This window comes from Phyllostomus discolor, chromosome 5 (genome assembly GCF_004126475.2).
Source record: "Phyllostomus discolor isolate MPI-MPIP mPhyDis1 chromosome 5, mPhyDis1.pri.v3, whole genome shotgun sequence".
Classification (NCBI taxonomy): Eukaryota; Metazoa; Chordata; class Mammalia; order Chiroptera; family Phyllostomidae; genus Phyllostomus; species Phyllostomus discolor.
In genome coordinates, this window is record NC_040907.2 from 58,219,171 (window position 1) to 58,243,035 (window position 23,865).

General features: G+C 41.2%; 1 protein-coding gene across 2 annotated transcripts in view; it reads left to right on the top strand.

Moving 5' to 3' along the window:
- Positions 1 to 4,041: 4,041 nt before the first annotated feature.
- Positions 4,042 to 23,865, top strand: part of GIPC2 (GIPC PDZ domain containing family member 2) — an 83,454-nt gene continuing 63,630 nt past the window's right edge. The window contains exon 1 of one of the 2 annotated variants that reach the window (XM_036026337.1): positions 4,042 to 4,737. In XM_036026337.1, the coding sequence (XP_035882230.1) occupies positions 4,309 to 4,737 (429 nt within the window). In that variant the 5' untranslated portion in view covers positions 4,042 to 4,308. The remainder of the gene's footprint in view (positions 4,738 to 23,865) is intronic. The other variant, XM_028513461.2, reaches the window with a different exon arrangement.

Sequence of the window (23,865 nt, forward strand, 5' to 3'; positions counted from 1 at the left end):
GAAAATGAGGAATTGGGTAGGCTAGAGGAATTCGGTGTTTTCTGGAGGCATCTGCAGCCTGGACCATATCCACAGAGATTCCCCCTGACCTCAGCATCTGATTAAGTTTGACATTGAGTTTGGGTAGGTGACCTGAGGATGGGAGGAGAATGAGGTCATTGTAATTTATGGGACCTGGGTCAAGAGTACAAATGGAGGCCCAGATACCATATCATAACTATTGACAACTAACTGCTTAAAAACAGTCAAAGAATATACTCTATTCTCCTATTTTGCCCAACTTATTTTCATAATGATCTGAAAGGCCAAGTTCAAATTTACAGTTCATCAGAGTTACATAATGGAATGTAGACATGGGGATAAACAGGTTTCTGCCTGCAGCTTACCCCATTCTTTTCCTACTCAGTTCTGTTCTGCCACTCTGTAATGGGGTACAAAGTGGGGGTCCCCAAAATACAGGAGAAATTCCCCACAGCCCTCAACTGGAGGAAGTGGGAACAGTTGATACTGCTTAAGAAACTTTACATAACAAAAGGCAAGTTAATAACTGTGCTGCTACCCAGGGCAAAAGGTGTGCTGACTTTCAAAATGTATAGTGACTCATGACACAACCAGGAGAGCTTATACAGCACCTGTGCAAGAGGCAGGGAGGTGGATATCCATGTATCACTGAGAACTCTTGCCCTGACTAAAGATGGCAGCCAAAAGAAGGTAAAAAATACAGGGGAACTGGCAAAAGTAGTACACTGTAGGAGGGGCTGGATATGAGGACATGTAGGAAGTCCCAGGCCAAGCATTTAAAATAAGGTTGGACTGAAAAAGAAGGGAATTCCACCATGAGAGCTGAAAGAGTAGGGAGACAGCTGTGAGGAAGAAGCCATGAAGTAGGGGGATTCGGCCCTGAGGTCTGAGAGAGAGCAGCAAGCAGCTCTGCAGTTTGTAGTGAAGCGGACTGCCATGAGGGCTGATGTGTAAAGGAGAAGCCATGCTGGCTGGGAGGCAGGATTCCTCCATGCGGCCTGGGGTCTGGGGTAGTGAGGAAGGTAGCCATGTGGGCCGAGGAACGGGTGTAAGGAGAGAGCTAATGGAGTTGTGCAGGGATCTGGCAAGACTAATGGAGCTGTGCGAAGCTCAGCTGGGAAGCTCAGCTGTGCGAAGCTCAGCTGGGAAGCTGCCTAACCAAACACAGATTTGTGAAGGATGCTTTGGAACTGAACTGTGACCAGCAATGTAGACTTCTCTTTTTCTAAAGCACATACAGAGAAGTCACTCTCTTGGGACATGTGCCTCCCTGGACTCCGCCATGACCCAGTGTAACACAGCACATGTTTCCTGAACAGTAGTTCAGGAAAAGCTGAGGACAATGTACCCCAGATCCTGAAGAAGAGAGTGGCTGCAAGAGGATGAAGATTCTGAAACCCACAAATGTACCTTTCAGAGGGGATGGAGAACTGTTTGCGCAGCTGACTTAAGAACAGATAAGAATATGAGGAACTTTTGGGCATGTTCTTGGCTTACAGCCTGGTGGGGGAGTAACCGAAGTGCTGGGTCTTGTGGGAGAACAGAGCTTTGAGCAAGAGTGCTCTTAGCATCCCCAAGGTTGGAATCCTGTAAAGAAAAACCTGTTTTCTTCAACACTAATTATTGGGGCATGTATCAAGGTGATATGTGGATGGGCCCTGATTTGGTCAGTTACAACTTTTCCTTTTTCACCTTGGCGAAAAGCAGCTCCTTGGCTGCCCCCTAGGCACAGGGTTGTGCACACCAGTGGTGCTGGTTGCCTGGACCCTGGGAAAGCCTATGCAGTTTCTAGAAGCAGACTTGGGGTCATTTGGGTAGGGAAATCCAGGATCCTAGGTATTTAGAACATAGTATGGAAGGAAGGGCATGAGTTCTGGGTGGCCATGCCTCTTGACCCTGTGGACTCTGTACCTTGTAGGGTTTTGTATACCTTGTTGTAGGGCTGGAGCAGGCATGCCTGTTGCTCATATCTAATGGTAATATTGGGTCAGATTATGTTATGAATATACCTTGACCACCACGTGCCAATCCCTTTATTAAACAATCACCGAATATTCTTGAGTATACCATCTGTTTCCTTCTGTAACTACAGATAATACAGCCTATTCCTTAAATGAGATTTACAGTAATTGTGAACTTGATGTAAGCCTTGAGGGAAAGTTTAACTTTCCAGGCAAAGAAAAATAGGATTTAGAAATTAAAGGGAAAATAAGAAAATAAATTAAAGGGGATTGAAATGCTATAGAATTTAATATTTCCTATCCTATGCTAATACTTTCCCCCTATTTATTTGATGTTTTATTTGACACAGCTTACAGACATTCTTCTTTTTGAAGTTATTCTTAATTGCACACCCCCTTATGTTCCCTCATATTGTTTAGGTATTGACAGTGAACCTGGCATATACCCTATGATAAGTCACTTCTTTTCCTACTTTTTTTAAATCAAGTTTCAGTAAACTTTTTATCCATATACTGCATTGTGAAGTTACTTGGCTCTCACTTGATGGGAATGCATCATTTACGTAGGTTTTCTCCACTCTCCTCATTAGCCTGAGACAACTATGGTAATACTATTTGGTGCTATAGCAATCATAAACATGAAGGCAAATTCAGGCCCTGGGATCCTGTAGCAATATTCTATTTTCAGTGAGTATGAACCAGAATATATTTATATTATTTTTTTAAGTCACAGAAACATAAAACACAAACATTTTCAAGTTACTTTAAAGAAAATAGGTTCCCCTCCGCTCTGTCAGCACATCTGCTAACCTTAATTTGAGAAACGTGAATTTTCAGAACCGAATTAATGTGAGGTGAGGAAAAAGGGAAAAACTTGATATGATGACTCAAAGATTTTTGGTCTGCGTCACTAGTTATGTGACTCTATTTACTGAAATCAGGAGACCAAAAAAAGAAGTTTTCAGGAGAAAGGATGAGTTTATACAGTCTCAATCTGAGTTCCGCAGTAGGTTCCCTTTCTGGTAGACTGAACTGCGGGTATAAAACTGGAGTTCAACAACAAAAAACCAAGGTCAAGTACTGAAACCAAAAGAATAGATGTGGACATTTGGTGAGAGCAGCATGCAAAAAAGAGAAGATGGCTGAAGAAAGCTAGCCTTGGAGAACAGAGTTTCTGCAGAGGAGCAATGAAAGGTGAAAGGACAAAGCCAGCCCCATTTGCCTAGCAGGTCTATATCCTTTTTAAACATGACTGCCATTTTAGCTGTCTGAGTTTGTCCCCAGCGCTTATTCTCTACACTGTCTTCTCTTCGTGAATTCTTTCACAGCCCAAGTCACCGGCCACCCTAGTGAGGGGCAGAGGTAAGGAAGTCAAAACAAAAGCTTTATTTAAGAATGAAATGGTTATTGCATCAGAGACTCTTAAAGGTGAAGTAAAATAGAAACCAAAAAAGAATGAATCATAGCTGATCAGTGCTGATCAGAGTTAAGAGCAATTTCACTGGAGTGTGGGGACAAAGTCTGATCAAAGCATGTCTAAGAGTAAAGAAGAGTAAAGGGAAAGTGAGGAAATGTAGCTAATAACTCAAGACTCATTTGCTTTGGTTTGAAAATGTAGCTAGAGGCAATTGCCGGAATGGGGGACTTGAAAACAGTGTGAGAGCTTTGGGCTTTTGACTATCAATGAGGCATCAGGTAGGGAAAGACAAGGGACAACAGGTAGTTCACAAATATAGATCCATAAGGAGTGAAGACATATCAAGGGTCAAATAAAAAAGAGATTTCCTCCCAGTTTGGAGAGGGGAGTTGGGTGGAGTTATAGACAGGCTGAGGAATTAAGGGAGCTCACACATCACACTGAATGGCTGTGACTTTCTCTGTAGGACCCTCAGGCAGGGTCCACTTCAGAGACCTAGATGGGTGGAAGGGGAGCAAATGACTTGGGGAAAGTGCTGAATATTTGGGAGAGAAATCTTCCCCAGAAAAGGTAAAAAAAGGTTACTGAGAGGTATTGAGGGTATGTGAACATGGATTTAATCTCAAAGTTTTTCCTTTCAATTCTACCCTGCAGGGTGTAAGGAACAGAGAAGGCAGATGACGGTGGATTGAATTTAAATTCATTTCCCCAATGGCTACTTAAAGGCCAGCATGTTTGTATTCTAAGACGTTATTCTGTTGCTTCAGCATCCCAAAGCTTTTAAGGAAATCGAACCATTTTAACAGAAGGGGGTGGGAGTTGGGGGAGAAACCCGGAGATGCAGGAATTGGTACATTTCTTCTCTCCATATTTGTCCGGAGGGATGACAGGTGGCCACTCACGGTCCAGATGCCGCTCCCCGGGGTGGAGGAAAGGGCCCTGCCCCGAGCGACCAGGCGGAAGCACCTTTGTCATTGGTCCAGCAGCCACTTTCACCTGCGTGGAGCCCCGGGGGCCGCGAGTGCAGAGCCTGTAGCGCCCAGCCTCCCAGGCGGCGGTCCTCAGCGTGAGTGGTCCCCTCGCCCTCGGCCAGACAAGATGCCCCTGGGGCTGCGGGTAAAGAAGAAAGGCAAGTCCAAGGAGACCTACCGGCTGGTGGAGGGTGAGCAGGCGGGCGCGTATGGCGGCAGTCCCCCAGTGCCCCCAGACCCCCGACCCAGGCTGGTTTTCCACACGCAGCTAGCGCACGGCAGCGCCACAGGCCGAGTGGAGAATTTCTCCAGCATTCAGGAGCTCTACACCAAGATCGCAGGCGTGTTTGAGATCTCACCTTCCGAGGTAAGGGCCAGGTGCCCAGGCTCAGCCTCTCGGGCCCTCTCCTCTTTCTTCCACGCGCTCCTCTCTGTGCTTGCGGAAATTGGCCCAACTGGTTGAACCCCACCCGGGAGACAGCGGGAGCCCAGGGCGGAGAATGCCCCAGGGGAAGGGAGAGGGGTTTACCAGGTAGGCGAAAAGTAAGTCCCAGGAGCTGAGAAAGTCCCATTCCCAGTGCTCGGAGATCCGGTTTCTTGGAAACTGGGACAATCTTTCTTTCTTACGCAAATGGGCACACTGTCGTATTCTGCTGAGGGGGTCTGAGCCTGTTCCCAGGGTCCAGATCTGGCAGGGAGAATGAGCACTCTCAGCTTCATGTGGACTTCATTCTCCTGCTTCCTTTTCAGAGGTTAGGGAGCCACGTTGAGCATCTCCCAGATTAAGTGGGTGGGGTGGGGTGGGGTGGGGAGAACGAAGTGCCTTTCAGCCCGCACTGAAAGTGCTCCACTTTGCCCCAATTTGCCCTTCATATGTACCAATACCAGAAACCTTTTGGTAGTATTTCCAGTAAGTTTATTATACCAGAGGTGGATAACTTGGAGAATTATACTTAAGTACGTGGGACTAGTTAATGAAATTTTCAGAGGGGAAAATCAGCTCTAAATTTTACACCATATGCTTGAAGAGGGACCGAAGTTTGCCTTAATTAGGTTGAACTAGAGTTCCATATCACTGTGATTTCAAAAGCACTAGTTTCTGTTGACGTTTATGTGATCACTTCATTTACGCTTGTCCAAGCGAACTACAAAAATAGGTGTGAGAAGTGAGCCCAAGAAAGTATTTTGTCCACATTTCAAGGAAAAACACACGATCTTTTTGTCCTGAAGTGCACGATCTTTTTGTCCTGACTTTGAGTAGCACGGAGCAGCCTTCGGATATCTGTTCTTTAATATTGTTTATCAGGTCTGTTCAGGTGAAATCGAGGTCATGGCAAAATTCCAAGAGGAGATGAAAAAGAACTTGAAGTGTAACCTTTTGTTCTTTCAGGGTTCCCAAACCCTGAGGGGTAAATCACAAACCTATTTGTGAATTTTTAATATTGGTATAGAGTAGTAACAATAATAAGTCATGTTTGTAATAGGACATTTCAATCCAAAGAACACTTTTATAGGAATATGTCCTTTTGATCTTTTCTAGGAAAGGTAGGTGGCAGGTAGTTTGCTCCGTCCCTAAGGACTGATAAACCTGTGGAGCCAGGTTCTACCACTTACTGGCTGGGTGGCCTTGAACAAATTTACCTTCCCTCAGTTTCAGCTAGCTATAAAATAGAGATAAGGACATCTGCTGTGCAGGGTGATTGTAAAGACTGGAGTTTCTGTAGAGACTGTAGGGAATTCGAACCAGTAGTCCCAAGATGTGCCCCTGTAGTATGCAGATTGTTTTGAGCTAAACACAACCCAGACCCCTCCAGCTCAACAAAAACTTCTGACTTCCTTTAACTGCCTAGAAGGACTTGAATTAGGTAGTTATTTTCTCTTGTTAATCTGTCTCATGTCTATTTGACTGCTAGATCATCAGAAAGAACCTTGAGGGTAGAGGAAAGTTTCATCCTCCCCCACCAATCTAATCAGATTGCATGGTCAGCACTTAACAAATTGTAACTAATTTCATTAATACATATCAGTTAGGTTGAGGTACAGAGTGATTGGACCTTGGCCATGTTCAACGTTTTCAGTTTTGAATAAACTGACTTGCAAGATAAAATTCCAAGATAATATAAACAAGTGGTTTTTTTGTTCTTTATCAAAGTTCATAAACTTTTATAACCACAAATATATATGAGCATTAGTATGTTTATGCATATAACAAACATAATGGGAGTTTTCCATTTGGATTAAAAAGAGTTAAGTATATCCATGATACAGTATTATTGTTTTTGATATAATAGTATGGTCTGTCATAAGTATCTCAATAACTTTGAAACAGAAGTCATTTATTAAAATAAAATACATACCAGTGATCAATAAAATGAGATCCCATTTCTCATCCCATTCCCTCCTCAAGAGAAATAGTGACATAAGCTTTTGAGATGTCACTGGGAACAAAAAATTTTCCCCTGTAATAGATTGTATACAAGGTTAACTCAGAAGTCCTACCGTTTCTCTAGAGAGGCAGCTATAAGGATATAAATAGCACTGTATAAAGAGCTCTTTACTGAGGAAATAAGGGAAGGACTTGACCTGACCTATGTCTGGTGCAGCTGATGGCTAGGTAGGTATGAGAGTCTACAGAGTGATCATTTTATTCTTACCATAGCATAGAGGAAAGTGTTCTTTTCATTTTACAGTTGAGCTAAGTGAGCCTTTGAGTACCTTGTCTAGAGTCACTGGGCTGGTATGGGGCAGAGCTAGGATATGAATCCAGGTTTTCTGATTCCAAATCCTTTACATAGCAATGGTGAGATTCTTGGTAACTGGATTCAAATTCCAAATGCAAACCCAGAAAAGCTTTTTTTTTTTTTTTAATCAAATGGTTTCTTTAATTAAAGCTTCAGATTTTCATTGCCTCGAAAAGATGCTGTTGTGAAATGGACAATTCTGGATATTATTTATTTTGTGGTCCCTGGAAGAGGAAGCTAATGGAACACTTGCAGGATGCAGCCTGTGATCATTACTTTGAAATAGGTGGTCAATTATGCAAAAATCCCTTACAGCTGACATTGTTTTTACTAAAACAATGAAATGAGTAATTCTATAAAAAGAAAAAACAAAAAAGAAAGTAAATTAATCTTGTCTAAAAGAACAGTTAACTCATAAAAATGCAGGAATGGTTTTATAAAAAGTTTAATATCATTTAAAAAATATTCAGGTTATATAAATGAGTCAAACATTAATTTCTTGAGCCATAATCATACAATTTATTGAAGGAGCATTTTGAATAATTGACCATTGTAGTTATTTAGCAAGTAGTTGGGGCCATGACATGTTTTCTTACTTTTCTATTACAGGAAAACTTTGTAGTGAAAGATAATGAATTGTGAGGGCTTTTTAATAAATCAGTTTTTCTCTTTGGTTTATAACATCTATTTATTTTAAAATTTTCCCTTTTAATTTAATTTATTGGGGTGACACTGGTTAAAAAATTCTACAGGTTTCAGATGCACACTTTAATAACACATCATCTGCTCACTATATTGTGTGTTCACCAACCCAGTCAAATCTTCCTCTACCCCCACTCCCCCACTCCACTACAACTGCCCACCTTCTGCCTGACAATCAACATCCTATTGTTCCTGTCCATGAGTTTTCCTTTTCTTACTCCTTTTCTCCCTCTGCCTCCCCCAGGTCCCCCCAACCCCCCAGTAGCTGTCATACTGTTTTCTATCTATGAGTCTGTCTCTATTTTGCTTGTTAGTTTATTGGATTCCACATATGAGTGAGATCATATGGTATTTGTCATTCTCTGACTGGCTTATTTCACTTAGCATAATGTTCTCCAGGTCCATGCATACTGTTGCAAAGGGTAAAATTTCCTTCTTTTTTTATGGCCAAGTAGTATTCCATTATGTAAATATAGAACAGCTTTTTTACCCAATCATCTGCTGATGGACACTTGGGCTACTTCCAAAACTTGGCTATTGTAAATAATGCTGCAGTGAACACAGGGGTACATATATTCTTTTGAATTAGTGTTTTGGGTTTCATGAGATAAATTCCTAGAAGTGGAACTGTTGGATCATAAAGAGTTCCAGTTCCATTTTTAATTTTTTGTGGTATCTCCATACTGCATTCCCACCTACAGTGCATGAGGGGTCCCTTTTTCCACATTCTGTCCAACACTTGTTTATTGATTTATTGATGATAGCCATTCTGACAGGTGTGAGGTAATATTTCATTGTGGTTTTATTTACGTTTCTCTGATGAGTGATATTGAACATCTTTTCACATGTCTATTGGCCTTCTGTATGTCCTCTGTGGAGAAGTAGAATTTAGGTCTTTTGCCCTTTTTTAAATTGTATTGTTTGGGTTTTTATGATGTTGAGTTGTATATGTTCTTTATAAACTTTGGATATTGGCCCTTTATCAGATGTATCAGCAAATATGTTCTGTCATTTAGTGGGTTGTCTTTTCATGTTGTTGATGGTTTCCTTTGCTGTGCAAAAACTTTTTAGTTTGATGGAGTCCCATTTGTTTATTTTTTCTTTTGTTTCCCTTGCCTGAGGAGATATATAAAAAAATGTTGCTATAAGAAATGCTCTAGATTTTACTTCCTATGTTTTCTTCTAGGATTTTTATGGTTTGAAGTCTAACATTTAGATATTTAATCCATTTTTCTTTAATCTATTTTGAGTTTATTCTTCTGTATGGTGTAGGAAGGTGTTTTAGTTTCTTTTTTTTTTACACATACCTGTCAGTATTTCCAACACCATTTATTGAATAGACTATCTTTACCCCATTGTATATTTCCCCCCCTTTGTCAAATATTAATTGACCATAATGGCAAGAGTTTATTTCTGGGGTCTCTGTTCCATTGATCTATATGTCGGTTTTTTATGCCAGTATCATGCTGTTTTGATTACTGTGGCCTTGTATTATAGGATGGTATCAGCTGGCATAATTACTCCAATTTTGTTCTTTTTTTCTTAAGATTGTTGCAGTTTTTCAGGGTCTTTTGTGGTTCCATATCAATTTTTGAATTATTTGTTATAATTTGTTATAATCTATGAAATATGCCATTAGTATCAGAAATGCATTCAATCTATAGATTGCTTTGAGTAGTATGGACATTTTAACCATGTTAATTCTCACAATCCATAAGCATGGTACATGCTTCCATCTCTGTATCTTTTTCAATTTCTTTCTTCAGTGTCTTATAATTTTCTTAGTATAGGTCTTTTACATCCTTGGTTAAATTTATTCCTAGGTATTTTATTCTTTTTGAAGTTGTGAATGGGATTATTTTCTTAGTTTCTCTTTCTGATAGTCCATTATTGGTCTATAAAAATGCCACCGATTTCTGGACACTTATTATGTATCCTGCTACTTTACTGAATTCATTTATCAGCTCTATTAGTTTTTTTGGTGGAATCTTTAGGGTTCTTTGTATACAGTGTCATGTCATCTGCAAATAGTGACAGCTTTCTTCTTCCTTTCCAGTTTGGATGGCTTTTGTTTCTTTTTGTCTGATTGCTGTGGCTAGAACTTTTAGTACTATGTTGAATAAAAGACGTAAAAGCAGACACCTCTGTCTTGTTTCTGATTTTAAGGGGAACAATTGTAGTTTTTGCCCATTGAGTATGATATTGGCTGTGGCTTTGTCATATATGGCCTTTTTTATGTTTGTTCTCTCTATTCCCAGTTTGCTGAGAGTTTTTATCATAAATGGGTGCTGGATTTTATCCAATGCTTTTTCTGCATCTATTGATATGATTATGTTGTTTTTATCCTTCGCTTTGTTTATGTGATGTATCACATTTATTGATTTGCAGATACTGTACCAATTTTGCATCCCTGGAATAAATCCTATTTGATCATGGTGTATGATCTTTTTAATATAGTTCTGTATCTGCTTTGCTAATATTTTGTTAAGGATTTTAGCCTCTATGTTCATCAGGGATATTTGCCTGTAATTTCCTTTCTTTGTAGTGTCTTTATCTTGTTTTGAAATTGGGATAATGCTGGCCTCATAAAGTGAGCTTGGAATTCTTCCCTTCCCCTGCATTTTTGGGAATAGTTTAAGAGGGATAGGTGTTTGTTCCTTTTTGAATGTTTGGTAAAATTCATCTGTGAAGCCATCTGGTCCAGGATGTTTGTTTGTTGGGAGTTTTTTGGTTACTGCTTTATGATCTGTCTATTCAAATTCTCTGATTCTTCCTACTTCAGTTTTGAGAGACTGTATGTTTCTAGGAATTTATCCAATTTGTTGGCATATAGTTGTTCACAATATTTTCTTACAATTCTTTGCATTTCTTTGGTGGTATCAGTTGTTTTGTAGTTAGATACTTTACATGTCCAGTAAATGAAAACTCAAGTTTCTTTATAGATTTCAGAAATTATTTCCTTTAACTAGGTTATATTAAATAGTTCATTGAATAAGTGGATTAAGCAAATATAGCTCCTTCTCAATACATACAGGTAGTCAAGTGAAGCAGTGTACTTGGGAAGCAGAAAAGACAAGAATAATGATTTTAATTTCAAGCCCTACATTCAACATAAAATCATGCTGTTATTTTCCCAAAAAACAAAGTAGACTTTACCTTCTCTTGTCATCTGCCCCCATCCCTTATGCTATCACCCCATTTCTCTCATATAGCAAAACTCAAAAGTGGCCGTTTCCAATGAGATACATGCTATATCTCATCTCTGTGCTCCAAACTCTCCAATAGTGTCCCATCTCCCACAGAACAAAAAGCCAAAATCTGATGATGGGTTATAGGCACTGTTCCCTCTCCAATGTCATTGTTCTGTCTGTTCCAGCCAGTCTCCAGCTATTCCTTGAACTCTGGAGCCTCAGGGCTCTTGCACTGGCTGTGGTCTCACCAGAACCTCTTCCTGTACATTGCACTTCCTTTATGTCTGCTCAGATATCACCTTTTCATTGAGGCTGGTACTGATCATCCCATTTAAAATTACAACACCATTATTCCCTTCCTCACCAAGTGTTCCCCCATGGCACACCAATATCCTATGTATATTTAACTTATCTATTTTGTTATTGTCTTTCTTCCCCCATGTACTATTATATAAGCTCCATACAGACAAGGATTTTGTTTACTGATGTAGCCCCAAGGCCTAGAACTGTGTTGGAGCTCAAACATATTTGATAAATAAAAGAATCCTCACAAATACAGAACCTAAAATCCTGTAGTTTTAGCACTAAGCGTTACTACTGGTTACAATACCGATATATAGGTATTAATATTTTAATACTGTAGTGTGAGAAAAGACACTAGTCTGTAACAGGGGTTGGAGTGAGGGGCACTACATGCATCCTGAAGTAGAAAGAGGAGTAAGAGGGTGAAGTATGGAGACTGGAATGCTTTGAAGGCTCTTGGTCTAGGCTAACCTAGCTAAGTAAGAGGTATTTTGTATTGAATGCATGCATTTCTACAAAATCCATAAATTATGAATTTGGAGGCTATGTTTTCAAGCAAAATTGCTTCTGAGATGAGTTACAGTGTATGGAGAGCTGCCTTGTGAAGCTTCCCAGAAGCTTCTTCCTTTTCTCAACTTGCTGGCACCAGCACTGAGCTCTGGTGAAAGTCAATATTCTCTATTTATGTGGCACTTCTGGAGAACATGACCTGCACTTCAGACTTTATCATTTCCTGGAAAAGCAGACACTTGGCAAGTGAAACCATGTCTTTCTATTTTACTTCATAAATGGGAAATCTGGGAAGAGCAGAGCAAAATGGGATTTACAGGCTTGCAAATAGGCCCCGGAGGAAAAACAAACACACCAAAAATGGGGCTTCTGGTCACGATGGTGACATAGGCAGACATGGCTCACCTCTTCGCATAACCACATCAAAATTATAGCTAAAATATAGAAAAACCATCAGTCAGGAACATCAGAAGTTGAGTTGAATGGAAGTCTGACAACAAAACAAAATCAAAGAAACCACATCCATCCAGACTGGTAGGAGGGGGCACAGACGTAGAACAGGCCGGCCCCACACCCACATGGATAAAAATTTTGGAGGGATATCTCAGAAGCAAGGAGTCCCAGACCCACACTAGGCCGTGCAGCCCAGGACTCCAGTATCAGGAATATAAGTCCCCACAACTTCTGGCTGCGAAAAATCAGCAGGGATTGAGTCAGTGGAGGAGGCTGCTGGAGCCCTAAGCAATTCCTCTTAGGGAACCCACACACAGACTCACCTACTCAGACTTACTCCCTCTGAGCTCCAGCACTGGGGTGGCAACTTGAAGAGCACCAGTAGTATAGAGGGAAGACTGAAGTGTCTTGCATCGGGGCAATCAGAGACCATTGTCCCTTTGTTGAGTCCTCCCTGCACAGAGTAGGTAGGCTGGTGCCATATTTGAGACTCCATCAACTTGGCTAACACTGAGCGACCTACCTTGGAGATCTAAGAGGTTCTACCTCACCCTACTTATGAGCCCTTCCAAGCTGCTTTTCCATAAGAGTGACTGGTCTTGGCTCCCAAATCCTATCAAAAAAGCAACAGCTGGCTTCAATGACCCTAGCAGCAGCCAGATTAGAGTCATAGCTTTGTTTCACCTGGGAATCTCCAAGCCCAGCACAAGTAGCAGCCATCTCAGATCGTTCTACAGCTCAGGTAGGGTGTCCTGGGCAGAACATGGGTGGGAGCTAAACTTGGCCTGCATCACCCTGGAAACCCCAGGGCTAATGCACCCAGTGGACAGCTACAGATCATGTCAGAGCACCACCACCCTGCGCATGCACAGCTGATCCTCCATGGGGTGGGACAGTTTGGTGGTCAGTGGTCACAGCCAATCCTTGCAGCTGACTGGCCTGGGTAAATCCCTCCCATTGATCTGCCAACAACAGCCAGTGCTCAACTACAAGAGGAGGGTGTTCTCAGCCTATACAAAGGGCACATCTCGAATACCGAGCTTGGGTGATAGGGGAGGCTGTGCCCCTGGACCCTACAGGACACCTACTACATTAGGCCACACTACCATTACACAGAGTCAGCACAGCTTTAACTAATACATAGAAACAAACACAGGAAAGCTGCCAAAACAAGGAGACAAAGAAACATGGCCCAAATGAAAGAATAGATCAAAACTCCAGAAAAAGAGCCAAACAAAATGGAGATAAGCAATCTATCAGATGCAGAGTTCAAAACACTTTACAAGGATGCTCAAGGAACTTAGTGGAGGACCTCAGCAGCATAAAAAAATATCCAGTCAGAAACAAAGGATACTCTAATTAAAATAAAGAACAATTTATAGGGAAACAACACCAAAGTGGATGAACCTCGGAACCAAATCAATGATTTGCAACATAAGCAAAAAATGACCAATTAGAACAGCAAAAAGAAAAAAGAATCTGAAAAAGTGAGGATAGTATAAACAGCCTCTGGGAAAACTTTGAGAGGTCCAGCATTCATGTCATAGGGGTGGCCAGAAGGAGAAGAGGAAGAACAAGAAATGGGAAATCTATTTGAAAAAAAAAATGAAAGAAAACTTCCCTGATATGGTGAAGGAAATAGACATGCAAATCCAGGAAGCACAGAGTCCCAATTATGAAGGATGCAAAGAGGCCCACTTGAAGAAAAATTATTATCAAAAGGCCAAAGGTTAAAGGTAAAGAGAGGCTTTTAAAAGCAAGAGAAAATAAGTTAGTTACTTGAAAGTTGCCAGATGGGAGGGAGGAGGAAGACAATGGGTGAAGAAGAGGTGAGGTGAGTGGGTGATTAAGAAGTACAAATAGTTTCAGAATAGCCATGGGGATGTAAGGTCCAGTATAGGAAATGGAGTAGCCAAAGAACTTATATGCGTGACCCATGGGCATGAACATTGCCTGAGGGAGAGGGGGCACTGGGTGGAGAGGGGTAAAGGGGTAAATCAGGACTTTAGTAGCATAATCAATAAAATATAATAAAAAATAAAAACAAAATCTTAAAAACATTGTACAAAAATACCTCCACCTAAAATGAAGGAATTGAGAATTCTGAGTGAATCTTACTACTGAGCCTTGAGGACTATGAAGCAAGCCCAACAAACCTAGTAGAAATAGTGTGTGAGAGAGAAAAGCAGCCCCTAGCATCTAGGAGCTGGCCTGACACAGGTAGGCCTTGTCATTCTCCCATCGGACATAAAGGATTTTACAGAATATCAACATCTGATAACACCACTCTGTGACTGTTGGATCAAGACAAAAAAAAACCCAAACTATTCTGTAATTGTGTCTGAACAGAGGCACATACATGAGTGGTGTCTAAACCACAGAAATGACCAGGTGTCCTCATTGCCCCCATATCCTGGTGCCACCAAAGCAAGCCCACAATCCTTGAACCTGCACCCAAATTTTCTAACGCAAGCCTAGTCCTTTCCAGCACCCCCTGAGACCCTCACAGCTCCCCATTGTGTGCTCTTTCTCTTGTTGTAAGCAGCAAGAAACTAGAGGTGAGAATTCCTGATGGTCCTGTTATGGGAGAAACTCCCAGAAACTTGGTTCTTCTTGTAATGGGATGCTGAACTGAAGGTACCCCTCAAAAATCCTAAAGCCTCCTACAGCTATTGCTTGGGGAATGAAGGAAAGGGAACAGGGCCATTGATAGCTACTTTGCATATCTGAAGAACCTGGGCAGTGTTTTAGTAATATTAAAAACTGAGCCAGGGAGACGGGCAGGACTCTAACCCAAGATGCGATGTAGCCTGAGGGGCTTCCTGCCCTGGGGAGAGCGGCTTGGAGTGGCTCCTGTATCATAGGGCTGTGCTTGCCTGGATTAACAAAGCAGCTGAGAAAGGCAGTAGAAACCAGATTGCTGGCAGGTAGAATCCAGTGTGGGAGGAGTCAGAAAAGGGATTACCAAGGAAGATCCACAACAGGGTTTAAACCCTGGCATGGCAGCCATGCTGGGGCTATTTATCATGCTGTTTGGGAGCGGAGAGGGGGCTCCCTTGACCATGCAGCTTAGAAAGCAGGAGAGCAGGATGTAGCAGCTGGGTGGGGCTCTTTCTCTTGGCCACACCGTCTGAAAGGATGCAGAAGGACTCCCACTGACCTGTCACGAGGAAGTGCCATGGTTTTGGATTAAAAGCAGGAGCCTAGCCAAGCACAGACAACTGGAGGAAGCCAGGATACAGATGGGAATCTGCCCAGCTAAGCTACAGACTTCTATTTCTTTTCCAGAGACAGTACCCCTGACTGGCCTGATTTGGCAAGGGGAGGCAGGACTGTGTGTATGTGTCTATGGGTGTTTTAAAGGGACTTTGGGGTTTAATGGCAACATCCTGCCATTATTCTGAACCTGTATAACTTTTGAATAAATAATTCCTTTCCTTTTTACCAAACCCTGGCATTGAGAGCCACAGTTCCTATCAATGGTGGGCAAGAAGAGCCATATTGTAACAAGGCCCCCAGGGACGGGGGTGGGTTCTGTAACATTCTTGCCAAGGCAATAAAAAAATTAGAGATCAGAGAGTCTACTGGTGTGCAAGCAGGGTTTTTTGGTGATCCGTCCTCAAGGAAGAGAATGTGCCCAGTTATGGTAGGTGTGGGATGCTGAAAGGCATAGTCAGGGCAAAGCAGGTTAAAAGCAGTGAAAATAAGGGTGACCAAAGGCTGAGGTGGCAAGAGCTGCGGTGGTGCCTGAAGCTGGGTGACCTGGCCTGGTGGCCAGAGAGCCAAGAGCGCCAAGCCGGAGTCCTTTGTCCTGAAGACTTATACAGTTGGTGGGATGGGGAAGAGTGAAGAAGTTGCCTACTGATTGACAGGTGAAGGTGGTGCTGCCTTTCCAGAACAGGGGTGTGAATACCCAAAGGTACTAATGGACTTCCTCCTTTAGGCACTATGGGTCCTTTCAGGACTTTCAGGGCTTGAGATGAAAGCACAGTTACAAAGGCTTTCTTTCCTAGATAATGGAAAAGATCCGTAGAATTTCAAGGCCTGCTGAGTCAGTGGGTGGGGCATATATCTCCTCCTTCCTGCCTTTGTTCCCCCTCTGACGCTCATTCTACCCTAACAGTCTGTGGTTGGAGGGCATGGACCATTGCCACTGCTGTCTTATTACAGGGCAGTTTCTAAAGAGACACCTTGAGTATGGTTTCCGTGATCCCACCCATCTTCTATCTTACTATTTCGATGCTCTGATCACCAGTTGCTTACATTACTGCTGACTGGGTAGATTACAAACAACAAAAATTATTACTGATAGTTCTGGAGGCTGGGAAGTCTAAGGTCATGACACCAGCATGGCTGCCTTCTGGTGAGGGCCCACTTTCTAGTTCATAATTGATGCCTTCTTGTTATGTCCTCACATGGTGGTGGGGACTGGTGGTCTCTCTGGAGCCTCTCTGATGAGGCACTAACCCTATTCATTAGGTCTTTACCTCATGACTTAGGAAACTGCCAAAGACCCTACCTACTACTGATACTACCCACTTTGGGAGTAAGGATTTCAACATTTGAATATTTTGGGGGGGTGCCAGGGGTGGGGACACAAACATTCAGACCACAGCACTTACATATTCAGTATCCCACCAGCCAAAGAACATCTCCTACTCTTGCCTGCCTCTTGAATCCTATCCCGTGCCTACTCTAACCTGCAAGCTTGTCTAACAATCCCCTCTTTACATTGCACAATATTTAGCTGTTTCATTCCTCTATGCATTTCCTCATGCTGTTCTCACTTTTTTCTGATAGCTCTTACTCACCTCTCCAGTCTCAGCTATTACCTCCTCCAAGAATCCTTCCTTGTGAATCTGCCAATCTAGATTAGGTATAGTGCTCATGATTGCATGATTTTAACATTGCGTTAGCACACCAAATTGGATTCTATCTAAGGGCTGAGGCTTTAAAAATACATCCTATTCCTAGACTCCCAAGATAGTTTTGCTGCTCCATAAATGTCTGATAAGTAAAAATGATGCATACTGTAGGAGATGATGCTGAAGATGTAGGTAGGGAGACTACAAATGTCCTGGAAGCTGTATGGGTTTTATTCTATAGGCAATGAGAATAACTCAAATGTTTTTCAAGAGGAATGACTCCTGTTTTGTGTTGCATAGAGTAGAAACATAACCAATCACTCATTAGTTATATTTTCTTTATAAATGTTTGGTTTAAATTGAATACAATGGTATTTTCTGGAATTGCACAGCATCATCTGAGAAGTTCAAGTATACTACAATCATTATGTGTGCTTACTATCCATCAGCCTCATTTGTATAGAAAAACTCAAGCAAAAAAAAAAATAAATGAAACAAAACCCCAAACATGACTCGTTTTGAGAAGTGGGAGGATAACCTAACCAGCTCCCTTATAGACCTCATTGCTATCTCAGAAGATAAATGGATAAGACTGTTGCTTTTTGTGCTTGAAATCCCCTGAAGTTTCAATGGCATGTGAATAATTTTAAAATAAAGTCCAAATTCTTGGGTAGGGGCCAACCACTCCCAAAGCCACTGCTACCTCATAGGCTAATGGCTGGCCCCTTCACCTTCTCTCACTGGATCCCAGCACTCCAGCCCACACTGAGTGGATGTGGAAGGCTCTTGTAGGTCACAAGAGATGGAGACACTCAGGTTACCCTGGGCAGTTTGCATGCATGTATTTGACTGTACGACTAGGTTACACAGGGAGGGAAGGAAGCTTGGGGTAGCAACTGGGCAGTCAGATTTCATGGGCAGCTGATCCATAATTCATGCTGTCCAGGTGAACACAGTAGCTCTAGACCATGGAGAATTAAGAGCATGTTTAGTTGTTCTTCACCTTCCATCTGAGTCTCTCTCCCTAATTCTTACCCTGTTCTCGACAGATTTTTTCCTCTCATTCTTTTCATTTTGTTCCTTTAAGGCCCTTACTGCCTCATCTCTTTGTGTCTCTTGTTTCTTTGCCTGTCTGCTTTCATGTGCCTCACTCTGTGTCATATTCAAACTTCCTAAGAGAGAATCTCTGTGTTAGTGAGTTAGGGTACAGTGTAGGTGGGACAGGATTCTTGGACCTCTGGGTCAGGGCCTCATCTCTGGTCTAGTCTCCAGAGTCCTGTGCTACGAAAACAGGTGAACAGTGGATAAGGGGTCTTTTTGGAGAGGATCATGGGCATAATGGGTATTTTCAGATTTACTGAGTTGGGGTTTGACAGCTATCTCCCATGTCCTATCAAGAACATGAAACTTTTTTGGGTCTCCATGACTTTTATGCATTGTTTTTCCATTTACCTGAAAAATTTCCCCCCTGCTCTTTTCTTGTTAACTCTGTTGAAAGATAAACTGAAGGGTGTGAAAACTTTTGAGTTTATCTGAGAAAAAAACACTTCAAATTGGGCGGTATCAATCCAGAATTGGTTAGGAGCCTTCCATAGACAGGAGCTAGGGGCAAGTTTTATAGAGAGAAGATGTGGAAGCAAAGCAAGGAAATTGTTTGATTGGCTACAGCTCAAGCAGTTACATTAGTTGAAAACCTCATTGGCTGTTTGTCCTTAGATTTTGGGTATTTACAGGCTTAGTTTTGGTTTGCTTCTGTAGGCTGTTGAGGTATGAGAACCACCTCAGTCTTATGCCCTTCCTGTTGAATTAATTTTAAGAACTCTTACTTAGGATACAGGACTCAAGGGCCACTACCCAAAGCTGTCTCTACCTCAAGACTGGGCTCCGTGCTTCTCCTCTAAGCTTACATAACTCTTATCCGACTGATTGGTAATTGCTGATTCACTGTCTCTCTCCTCCATAAAAATGAGAGCTGCTCTGGGCAGGAACTAGCAGTTAACATGTTGTAAATATTTCTTCTCATTTAAAACTTTTTATTATGGAAATTTTAAATACATGCAAAAGCAAAGAGAATAATGTGATTAAATTCCATGTGTGCAGCTTCAAGTTATTAACATTTGCTAAGTTTTTTAATCCCCCACTTAAAAATGTTTTTATTATTAAATGTAACACAAGTAGAGAAAAGCACATAAAATAGATGTACAACTTAATGGGTAAGTAGAACACCTTTGTAACCACACCAATATCAGTGGATAGTCCTTGCCAGCCACTCCAGAACCTTCTATATAACCCCTCTCATCCTTCTCCTAAGAGTAACCACTATGCTGACTTTTATTGTAATAAATCCCTTTTTAAAAAGAGTATTATCACCTAAGTATGGCTTCCTAAACATCATAATGTCATTTTGACTTCTTTTAAATATCTTTTAAGTCTCTTTTAATCTATAGTTCCCCTTTCATCATACTTTTTCTTTTCCAGTGTATTTGTTGAAGAAGCCAGACTAACTTGTATAGTTTAGTTTTTACAGTATGTATTTTGCTGATTACATACCCATAATATAGGTTAGCATCCCTTGTCATTTTATTTTTTATAAATTGATAGTTGTTTGTATCTTAAGGCTTAATCAGATAAGGTTTGATTTTTTTTTCCAAGTGAGACATAGTCAAAAGTGTAGTTAAAACTTTTACTACTTGAATGAGTGAAATAAAAATCAACAGGGAAAATAGGGTTAGTCAGTTTATGATGGTGTTAATAGTCCTGCTGGAATAGACTCTGGCCCATTTTGAAAAGTCCCTTTTATATTCTGTTTTTATTGTCTGTACAGTGAAGCCACAGTGGCTTTCTAGAACCTTTGAACCTATGGCTAGAATTCTTGGGGAGCCCTTTATCCCAAATGAACCCTGCCAGCCATACCCTTGGCAGAGCCACATGGACTTCTTTGTATATTGGAATTCTGGCAGGATTTTAATTCTTCAAAAGATATCATTGGGAAGATATTTTTTCCTGTACCTGTGTGTGGAGAACCAAAGATAGTGGATAAAAAGATAATGAAACCCTCCAATAGGAGGTGTTCATCATACAAAAGTATATTTTTCTCATTTGTGTGTGTTATGAATTTGTAATGAGAGAGAGTAATTATAATTTTTTAGTGGGTACACACATTAGGCCTATTCATTCTTATCCTTCATTAGAAAGTTTTTTGATTACTGAGTTTGTGTTAGTCACTGCTCCATGTCTTGGGATACATCAATGAACAAAACAGACGATATCAGCCCGTGTGGAGCCTCATTCACCCCTCCTTCCTGTGAGATTAGTGCTTATTGAGTCATTGGCCACTACCAGCCAGACTAAGTACCCTGGGCATTTGTTGGCCTATTATTCTTTGAGCCCTTATAATGTAGGGTTCCTTTATACATTTACAGGTCTTGCATCTTAAGAAAAAAGGACCTAGAAACTTTGCAAAGCAGGAGGAGAACATAAGCATGTCTATACTTTTATTTTTTTTATTTTTTTTATTTTTAGGGAGGGAGGGAGGGAGGGAGGGGGGGCAGAGAGAGAGAGAGAGAGAGAGAGAGAGAGAGAGAGAGCAATGTGTGGTTGCTGGGGGTTATGGCCTGCAACCCAGGAATGTACCCTGGCTGGGAATCGAACCTGGGACACTTTGGTTCCCAGCCCGCGCTCAATCCACTGAGCTACGCCAGCCAGGCATGTCTATACTTTTACTGGAAAACCCTCCATCATTTATTTGATCACTTTTATATCTCCTTCATGCCATGTACTCTTAAACCTCCCTTCTGTCTGGAAGCACTGAATTCACCATATAGGTTATGGGTGCTTATAGCTTATAGCTTATAGCATATAGGTGGGAGTGTCACCTATTCTGTGAGACCTTGGGCAAGTTCCTGGCTGCTCGGTTTCTGGTCTTAATCTGTAAAACAGTGTTAATGATAATACCCACCATAAAAGATTATTGTGAGGGGTAAATGAAATATTGTATGTAAGCACATGGATCAGTTGCTGGCACATTGTCAAGAATTTATCCAATGTTGGTTGTTACAATCTAGAGTGGAAAGGGCCTTTATTGTATTCCAAATATAACTTGTTTAACTGCCAAATAAATAACACAGGCCTGATTACTTTGAACTAATTTTTGCTGAAGGAATCTACCCATCTAAGTGCTTACTAAGAGTTCAGTATTATGTTTGATGCTGGAAACACAAGGGTAAAAAAATGTTCAGACTTTTTTGCATTGTATTTGTCAATGCTTATGTCTTATAGCCCAAAAGTAACTCTTAGTAATACTCATATTTCTTTGTGCCATATTTGTAGGGATAGAGAATACCTGTGATATAGCTTGTCTCAGCATTTAATTCTATTATTCTTCCCCACTGAACATTTTTTAGCTCATTTTCAGTTTTCCCAACACTTATTGAGTCTCCTAGAATCTTAATTGTGCTCAAGTCACAGATAGTGGTTTTTGCTTCTGGGGAACATGACTGAGATGCTAAGGGACAGAGGAAGAACTCTACCACTGCCTTTTCTCAACCTCCAAATCCCAAGGGTTTTTTTCTGAAATGTGAACATATTTATTTGATCACAAAGAAGATGCATTACAAATAGGTGACCATATAATTTATATTCCTAACTAAGACACTTTGTAAACTGCGACCTATATCATTCTAATTATAACCAAATTGCCTACTAGAAAGCAGGAAAGAGGAAAAATATGTGAGGTTTATCATACACTTGTCAATTAAGCACCACCAATATACAAGCCCAGTTTCCTGGGCAGTAGGGGAGGATGAGGTGGGGCGAGGGGAGTGTGGTCATAAAAATAGAAGCAGGTAGTGAGGTTGCAGTGTTAGCACCAAGCCTGGAGCCAGGAGACTCTGGTACTGCTTGTCCTGGCTCGGGCGTGGTGACACATTCCTGGGAGTTGGGGATGGAGCCCTGTGAGAGCCTGCCAGCTTCTTTGGGAAGCCTCCTGACACTGCTGGATCCCCTCCAGTCTTCTCTAAATGCCAGGCCTGCCCAGTCTCAGGAGTGGTACAGGCAGAAGTTGCAGTCATGTTGGCAAGGAGAGGGTGGGAAGAAACTGCTGAGAGTGGGGAGCGGGGTCTGATAATAGCTTCGAGCAAAGGTGACAGTTTTTCAAAGGGCTGTGCCTAAGTGACTTTGATTCTGTGACAGAATTGTGTTCTGGGCAGTTCCTCTCCACCTCTTCCAGGTCTCTGTTTTTGGGCCTCTCTATCCTGGATGTAACAGTTCAAAATTGAGCAACCCTGAGCCTGGAAGAATCTTCACACACACTCTCCAGATTTAGGGCTAAATTCACTTATGTCAAGGGGAATTGTGTTTATGGTGGGCAGTGGGCTAGCCTCCCCCTCCTCCCTCAACACTGTGTCACCTCTCACCTAGGGAACCCTGTAGTACAATAGGTTTTCCTTTGTCACCTCTCACCCTGTCACTCTGTGGTACATTTTCCTTAAATTTTTCAGGTGTCCTAGTTTAGAATAAAAACCAATTTCAATCGTTCTCTCTCAACATGTTTATAGTTTCTCACATGACCCATTTTTTTCATAAAGTACTCATCTCTTTTTATCAGCAATTCTGGTCTGGGGAATAGTAAGGACTAGACCACCATCCCCAGTCACTTCAGCTTGACACACGAATGGCTCACTGTGCTTGCTTTCCAAATTCCATGACTCACTGACTGATTGATTGATTGATTGATTGATTTCCTTACTAGCCTTTTATAGGGCCAACTTTGATTTTTTAATTAAAAAAAGGTTTTATTAATTTTTAGAGAGAAGAGAAGAGAAGTAGAAAAAGAGGGAGAGTCCATGATTTATTTGGTTGGTTTTAATATATCACAGACTTTGTAGACATTAATTGTAAGGATTGTAAGTCTGCTTCGTGGGCTAATATGAAAACAGTGGTGCATGAGCTTGCTGTCAAACAAATTTTAAAATTTTGCTTAAGGACCCTTTGGGATCTAATGGTCATTTTAAAATTAATTATATTTGTATATTTGGGAAACTGGAAAGTTTAATCACACATCTCTTTACTATTATTATAACTTATCATATTATTTTTCACAGACCACCCTGCTACGTTGTTCTCACTGTTTACATGGAGATGTAAATATCTCCCTGTTATAGCCTCTCCTTGCCCTTTTCTGTTCTCTTCCTTCCTAAGTGTCAAACAAGAGGAGGCCTTTGAGAAAATAAGTGGTTTAGAAAGCTGGAAAATTTGAGACTGCACCTGATAAGGGGTGTAGCAGTGATTTGTAATGTCTTTGAAATTGGCATGTTACCTTGCAGCATTGTTAGAGTAGGAAAAAGCTCAGATACCTCCTCTCCAACTGGAGGAGCATTGTGGAAGAGGAGGCTATATATAGCCACACACATTTGATTGATCTTTCCTGTTCGTTTAGTGTCTGTGTAATGTCCACAAAGCAAGACTAAATCCTATCCCTATTCTTTCAACTTTTTCTTGTGTTTCCAGAATTATTTTGAGATTTTGACTTTTTTTTGGTACATAGTTGCTTTGATTAGATTTTATTAACAAAAGGATATATATATATATATATAGTTACTCTAGGAGGTCATTTGGTAGATTTAAAATGTGAATTTGATTTTCTTTCCTTTGTTTTTGGATAAAGTTATTTTTGTCACATTATTTTGCTCATTAAAAATACTGGGGGAAATATGTAGTGGAACTGGAGGAG